Source organism: Polypterus senegalus, chromosome 4 (assembly GCF_016835505.1).
Source record: "Polypterus senegalus isolate Bchr_013 chromosome 4, ASM1683550v1, whole genome shotgun sequence".
NCBI classification, from domain to species: domain Eukaryota; kingdom Metazoa; phylum Chordata; class Cladistia; order Polypteriformes; family Polypteridae; genus Polypterus; species Polypterus senegalus.
Window position 1 is genome coordinate 221,813,333 of NC_053157.1, and position 7,586 is coordinate 221,820,918.

Below are 7,586 nucleotides of genomic sequence, written 5' to 3' on the forward strand. Positions count from 1 at the left end.
CATTTAGCTACTGCCTTTCTGTAATACAATTCATTATTTGTCTTTTTATATACTGCGCTATATAAAAATACATCTTTCTTATATAGTTCCTTTATATATTTATCAACATTTATTTTCATATAGTCACTAGTGTATTTCATAGCTGTATTTACCCTTTCCTGTAGTATCTTTGTTATGTATCAGTTTCTTATACTTTCTTTTTTATTTCTAAATCTTTCCTGTAATATCTTTACTTTTATTCTGATAGCCATCGGCCTATGAGGATATTCCGATCCTCACACAATGCTTAGGGGATGCGATTCACTGATGAGAAGGCACGCCACGAATCGAATATGGAATTCATTTGTTCAGTTTGTGAATTTTATAGCACAAGTGTTTTTTTTTATTGGCATGTAACATTTTTTTTTATGTAACATCCATTTTCCAGACCCGCTGATCCTGAGCAGAGTCACGGGACAGCTGAAGTCAATCGCTGGCACATCACCGGGCGCGCGCGCGCACACACACACACAGACGCGCGCGGACCAGAGCGAATTTAGCATTTTAATGTAGCACGACAGTCGGCTCATCCCGCTCAGAGTCTCCAGGCTACCGAGGGGTCCTCTCTCTCTTTCTCTCTCACACACACACACACACACACAGATGTTTACACAGCGCCAGATCAGAGTGGCTATTCTGGTATCCCTTACATCCCATTATAACCAGGAGTCCGCGTTTCTTTCTAGGAATCATTTAATGGTGACATGTTGAAAACAAACCCTGGACTTCAGCAGAACTTTAGAAGGGTTTATTAGAGGTACTATTCTGAGTACAAAGAAAGAAAGATCGATCAATTAATGCCGACTGGACATTTCCAATTCGAGCCAGCAGATGGCGCTGACGTGCAGCTCAGAGTTATCTTCCGCCATTCAGTTTGGATGAGCCGCTTTGACACAAAGCGTTCTTGTGAACTCGCCGCGGCTGACAAACCTGCGAAGGATCCCGAACAGCTCTGCTTGGGTACCACGGCTCAAGCTCCCAAACTGGCGAAGAGGTGCAAGTGAAGGAGTACGACGAGCAGGCCCAGCGGCTGGAGCCTCATGGTGGTGGCGCTGTTGGCATTACACAGGTCTGTGGCACAGCAGGTCACCCGCGTGGAGATCATCCCCATGCTGAGCTCGGAGGCCGAGCAGGTGGCAGCGCAGGCCTTCGTGATGGAGGTGGACAGGGTGAGCGACCCTGAAGGAATTAAAGGAGACAAAAAAAAAAAAAAATCCCCATTTATCAAGATTTTTTAAATGAGGGCTGCAGAAAAGGCGTTACATCTATGCAGTACTTAAGAGTAAAGCGTCCTCTGTTTCTCATCATCTCACTTTGAATTTTAAGGCTACTCACCCGCAATCGTATTCACCACCGTCGTCATGCAGGACTTGTCCGTCTGGCTGCAGGCTGCCGGGGTCTGACACTTACTATTGGTGGTCTGAGCGTCGCACGTGTAGCACTGCAGCGCGTTCACTGGGTGACAGACAAACAGACAGACAGACAGACAGACACGAGTGAGTGCTGGCGAGCAGATTCATCACGTGAGTGACAGTAACAACCATTGGCAGGTCTCATGGCTTCTCAATACAAGCCACAATGATCCTAACACATCTCAGGGACCTGCAGGTTCGGCTGATGGCAGCCCTACCGGGGCTCGTTATGAGTGAACAGGCAATGTGTGTGGCTTCACAAAGAGAAGAGTATTTTCATTTTTGAACCCCTTCTACCCCAAGTCAGATCCGAGGGCAGCCTAAGCCAATCCCTGAAGATTTGGGCAGAAAGCAGGAAAACAGCCCTGGACACAGAGCTGAAGGCGATCCTGGCAGAACTGGGTAGAAGGAATCGAATGACTATGGACAGGACGCCAGTCAATCACAAGATTTCCTCATGCCGAGACATATTTGTAGACACAATGTTACATTATGGTGCCCCGGAGTTCCAAGATACTCCACTACCATTGTGGATTGTAAAGGTCAATAAGAAATACGGTTATTGTAGCACTTCGAGATTGGCTGGGCTCAGACATCTGCAGTGCCATGGCACCGACTACCGAATTGACAGCAGATTCTTTAGAATCCCTCCAGCTGGTGCCATAGCTTTATAGGGAGCACCATGTCCTGGGTTTGGGGACCCCCACACTGCAACTAGCTGGGAGTCTGAAGGTCCCACATTTCTACTGGCAAGAAGTGAGTAGCCTGGCTGAGCAGGACCCCCAGGTGGATGACAGAGATGGATGGATGGATGTGCTGTGAAGCGTCAGAATGCCTGTGCTGTGGAAAGAATCAAGAAGAGTCGGCTACAGGGAGTTTTATTTAGTGACCATAGCTGGGCTTTATTGGGGCAGTGACCCGAGGAACATTTCTGGGACTTGGCACAGGTAAAGCTGCCCCCCATAACCGAGCTCTGGGTACCCCTGCTATCACTGTTCATGGCTCTGTCCAATCTGATGGTCGAACCTGTGGGGGAAATTACTGACCACATAGATAGCTGATCCTCGACAATGTAGGGAGAAGGATCACAAGCTGACATGTGCACAGATAAACTCGGTGGCTACTGTCTATAGATGTCTTCATGGCATGGTGGCCACGAAGAGAAGAGAACCCAGTTCACAGTCTGTGGTCCGATTAGTCTGAGGAGCTGACAGAAAGCAAACATCTTAGCCACTCAAGTCGAAGGAGACCTCTGTGTGGTGCGGTCCTGAGTTTGTATGTTGAGAGTCCAGTGAGGGGACACTGCCCAGGGGAAGAACACCAGGGTACTCTGGCCAAACTGTGGACACACAGGGGCTCACCAACTCAAAAGTGACAATTCTGAAGATCACATATCAAAATACTGACTGATGATCACAAACTGACCAGTCTAGGACTATGGCTTGAGTACAGAGTACAGCAAAGCTTTTGAACAAGCAGGTTCTCAGCAGGCATAATTTGAGGATCCTGTAGTGACCTTTATGAAACAAGACTAGGTGATGACCAGAAGCTGGCTACTATATACTGTACATATAGCTTTGTGTGAACTGTATGGAGTCCTCTGGGCAAACAAGGTCTCACCAGTCACAGAATATCTGGAAGACACCATTTCATGAGGACAAAATGACAAGTGGCCACTGGTGGGGACTACAAGCTGAGTTCTGAACATTCAGTAGCTTAGCTGTCTGTAGACACGCAATCTGACCTTCTCTAAGCCAGCTGGTAGTTAGCCACAAACTGACCACACACCCACACACACATGCGCACACACACACACACACACACTTTATATATCTTTCTATTATATAAAATAAATATACGATGAGATGAGACTTTTTCAGAGAGATACGTTCAAGTCCCATGAGACGAGACTTTGTGCCATGAGATTTAACCATACCGGGGCCGAAAATAAAAGACAAAGAGTAGATGACAAAGTAGAACGTCATAAAGAATTCAAAAACGCTGGCGTGGTAAACATGCAGTGCAGGTTAGAGGTAATGAAAGTACGAAAATTCAAAAGTACTCAAAAAAATTATAGTAAAGATCGCATTAGTGCAAACAAACGGAAATTATTGCTCAGTGAAATAACAAAACAGCGAAAAGAGATCGAATATATTGTAAGGTTTTAAAGTTAAAGTTGAAGACTTGTAGATCGTCTAATTCGTGTTGCCATCAGAGAAAAGTAGTGTGTCTTCCCAATGAAAAGACGTATCCGTGAGAATTGAAAGATTTGTTGTTTGGTGAAAGTGAAATCCACATACGCGAGCGGCAGAGACGTGAAGTGGCTGACGCGTAGCGCAGGCCAGGGGTTGTATATGTGTGTGTGTGTGTATATGATAACTATCCAAATAATCAGATTGAGATTCAGACCTATGGATATAATACTCCGATCTTCACCCTGTCAAGTAAGTGAACCACCCGCCATGATGCAATGTCAGAAGCTTCAACTCAGGCGCTGACATCCGAGGTTCGGTCCCCATATGGGGAAGCAAAAGTGCGCACACCTGATGAGCACCAAATAGGGCGAAACACATGTTGTGTATTCTTTGAATTATTTGGAAAGTACTGCATCACAGATCTATAATCTGCTTCCTGTAACTGAGAGGACGTGGCGGATGTTTGTCAACTGGCCGACCAACCACAAGTGTTACCCAGTAGGTAACCACCTAATAATCAGATTGAGATTCAGACCTATAAATATATATGTGACGTCAAAGTGTCTTCCAAAAAGATCACGTTTCGTCTTCCTCCCAAGATTTTTATATTATATATATACACAGTATATATATATATATATACACACACATACACACACACAGTATATATATATATATATATATATATATATATATATATATATACACACACATACACATATATACAGTATATATTTATATATTATATTCATAGCATTCATAGTCTGAGTCCCGATCTAATTGTTTGGGTGGTTACCTACCAGGTAACGAATGTGGTTGATCTGCCAGTCGACCAACATCCGCCATGGTGCCCTCTTTCAGCTGCGAGGAGCAGATCATAGAATGTTACGTAATGCATAGAGTACGTGACACGTGTTTCGCTCTTATTTGGGCTCATCAGGTGTACACACTCCACTGTACCCCTCGCGGGGTTGGTGGTTGGTCTGCCAGTCAGCAAACATCGGGACTCAGACTACAAATGCTATGAATGTAATGACTCCGATCTCCAGGCTGTCAAATAAACGAACCACACGCTGTGGAGCAGTGCAAAAAGGGTTCGCCGCTGATGTCCAAGGTTCGATCCCCGTGAGGGGTTCAGTGGAGTGTGTACGCCCGATGAGCCCAAATTAGGGCGAAACACGTGTTACATACTTTTTGCACTATTTGGCAGTAAACTATGTAATATAAAAATATATATAAATAAAATAAAAAATAAAAATATATCCTCTGTAATAAAACCCCTGTGTGTGTCCAGGTGTCCGTGTGTGTGTCTTTTGGTGAAGTGCGCATGCGCGAGGCTCAGTCGCACACGACCGGCATCGTGGACGCACACACACTGGAAGCTGGGCACACAGTGAATGGCGTAGCCGCAGCCGCGCATGATAAGCAAACAAAGGACAGCGTTGCTGGGGAGAGTGCTGATTGGGTAATCGCGGCCGCGCACATAAAATCCATTGCTGGGGAGACGCCACACATACTACCCTGTACATGTTTACTAACTAACTATCTACTAACAACATGCCACCCATAAAAAAAAAAGGACACGTCAAGTAGGACAAAAGATACAGACACTCAAATCGTATAAAAGCAACATCTCCTGGAAGAACAGTCAGCTCAGCAAGTAAACATCAACAAAAGAAAGGCTGAAAGACAAAGAAAAATACGAGCAAATAGATCGATTGTAAAAAAGAAAATGAGCGTCAGAATATTCCCCGTATTGATTTGACTCCATCCTCTACTAATTTACCCTTTACCATAAGAAGGTGACAATTTCCAGTTACATTAGCCTTTGCCATAACAATTAATAAAGCTCAAGAGCAAACCTTAGAAAAAGTTGCCATTTACTTGCCACAACCAGCATTCAGCCACGGTCAGTTATATGTGGCATTATCAAGAGTTAGAAGTTTTTCAGATGTTGTTGTCAACGTTGTAGATGGTCCTGAACAAGAGTGTTTACAAAAAATGTCTATAATGAAATTTTATTGAAAAATTTCCTGAGGTAAAAAATAAAAACATTTTCCTAAATATCTTCTTCAGATATTGTGTATTACAGATTGTTATAAAGTTTTACACTAAGGCAATATTAATTATACTTACTGTACTGTCATATACGTTTCTATTTTTAATATTATTTTACTTTTGGCTTCTTGCAAAAACATTTTTAACAAAAAAATTAACACAACAAACAGAATGAGGTCAAGGTCCCTTGCCATTTGTGAATTTCCCCTTGGGATTAATAAAGTATCTATCTATCTATTTAATATAGACTGTACCTAATAATGTTTATGCAATACTGTTCTAGTGCCTGTTATTGTAACGGGCTTAATGTCTAATATATATATATATATATATATATATATATATATATATATATATATCTATATATATCTATATCTATAGATAGATAGATAATATGAAAGGCACTATATGATAGATAGATAGATAGATAGATAGATAGATAGATAGATAGATAGATAGATAATATGAAAGGCACTATATGATAGATAGATAGATAGATAGAGAGAGAGAGAGAGAGAGCGATGCGCTGACATATACACACACTGTATATAAGACTCAGTGTGGCCTTCATTCTGTATATGCTGGAGCTTTCCAAGCCCATTCTATGAAGGACATAGACAGAATTTAGTAGCGAGACCACAACATGACCATTCTTTAAGCCAAATGATGACCATAAGCCATCCTGCGTCTCCTCGTCAGGCTGCAGGGTGACCACTGACTTACTGAGCACACTCCAAGTATCCTGCTAGCCCACCTGCCCACCTGTAGATGCTTTTCAGTATAAAACAGATGGCGGGTACAGTTAAGCTCCCAGACAGACTCAGCCTTGAAATCCCCCCCATGTAACAACAACATTTATTTATATGGCACATTTTCATACAATTAATGCAGCTCAAAGTGCCGTAACACATTTGCACACCCTCTTTCTGTTCTTCGTATCCCTGGGTGGTGGTCATCAAGTTGCCCTTCCTTAGCTACCAATGAAATCGAACTTAAGAATCAAGTGAGAGCCCTGGTCACTAGACGGCACGTCTAATTGGCATTACAGAAGACCCGTCCTTACCTTTGACAGCAGAGACAAGCAGCAGCAGTACACCGAGCTGGGTCTGCATGACTATGTCGGTCGGAGTCAAGCACAGAGGTAATGACTGCCTGCTGGCTCAGTCACCCTTATTTAAGCTCAAAGCAGGGGCTCGTGTCAGCAAGTGCATGATTGTCTTAGGAGGGGCGTCCCTCAACACACACGACAAACAAAGGCTTGGCAGGCTCCACTCAACTAACAGGCTTGTTCTCCATTGGCTGACTAAAGGGTGACTTGTGTTTCTGACTGATCCTTAACATCTGATCTCTGGCAACCACAGACCAACCACCTTGTGAATGACTGTTCAGACCCTAGTCTCAGATCACTGGGGTAGAGACTGACCACTCCAAGGACACTGTTCCTTTTGGTTTGATCCATAGAAACAGTAGCTTGTCTGTCCATAGCTGAAGTGACCAGTGGGTCAAATAGTCAGGTGGCCATGTTCTTCAGGGGCCACAGAAATGCTGAGGACATGTCAGCTCCAGCTGACCACAGGCTGAGATACCAAGGCTCCACAATCATTCAATATTGAGATCATGGGCATATAAGGCAGTTCATTTTAAGACCCAAAGGCTCCACTATGTGGCATTGGTGGGCACTCATGGAAGACCATGTTGAGACTGGACTGGTGACTCTTCAAAGAAGTGGAGTTAATGGTCCACGTTGAGAAACAGCAGCCCCACACGCGTGTCACATGAAGGTGACTGGTGTTCATGGAGGTCCATATGGAGGTACAAAGGCTTTGAATACTCTTCATATTAAGGTATTGACAGGCAGACATGGGTGTCCATTCTGAAATAC

At 43.7% G+C, this 7,586-nt stretch overlaps 1 protein-coding gene across 1 annotated transcript; it reads right to left on the bottom strand.

Moving 5' to 3' along the window:
* Positions 1-773: 773 nt before the first annotated feature.
* Positions 774-7,076, bottom strand: LOC120528032 (prostate stem cell antigen-like). Its single transcript, XM_039751998.1, has 3 exons — positions 6,768-7,076; positions 1,375-1,494; positions 774-1,218 (listed from the first exon to the last, which is right to left on the bottom strand). The coding sequence occupies exons 1-3, from the start codon at positions 6,814-6,816 to the stop codon at positions 1,010-1,012; spliced, it is 378 nt and encodes a 125-aa protein (XP_039607932.1). The 5' UTR covers positions 6,817-7,076; the 3' UTR covers positions 774-1,009.
* Between the last annotated feature and the right edge of the window lie 510 nt (positions 7,077-7,586).

Coding starts and splice junctions, on each gene's coding strand:
- LOC120528032 (XM_039751998.1), bottom strand. CDS start 6,816: ATGCAGACCCAGCTCGGTGTACTGCTGCTGCTTGTCTCTGCTGTCAAA. Junction 1,495..6,767: donor GCTTGTCTCTGCTGTCAAAG/GTAAGGACGGGT, acceptor TCTGTCACCCAG/TGAACGCGCTGCAGTGCTAC. Junction 1,219..1,374: donor GGTGGTGAATACGATTGCGG/GTGAGTAGCCTT, acceptor TAATTCCTTCAG/GGTCGCTCACCCTGTCCACC.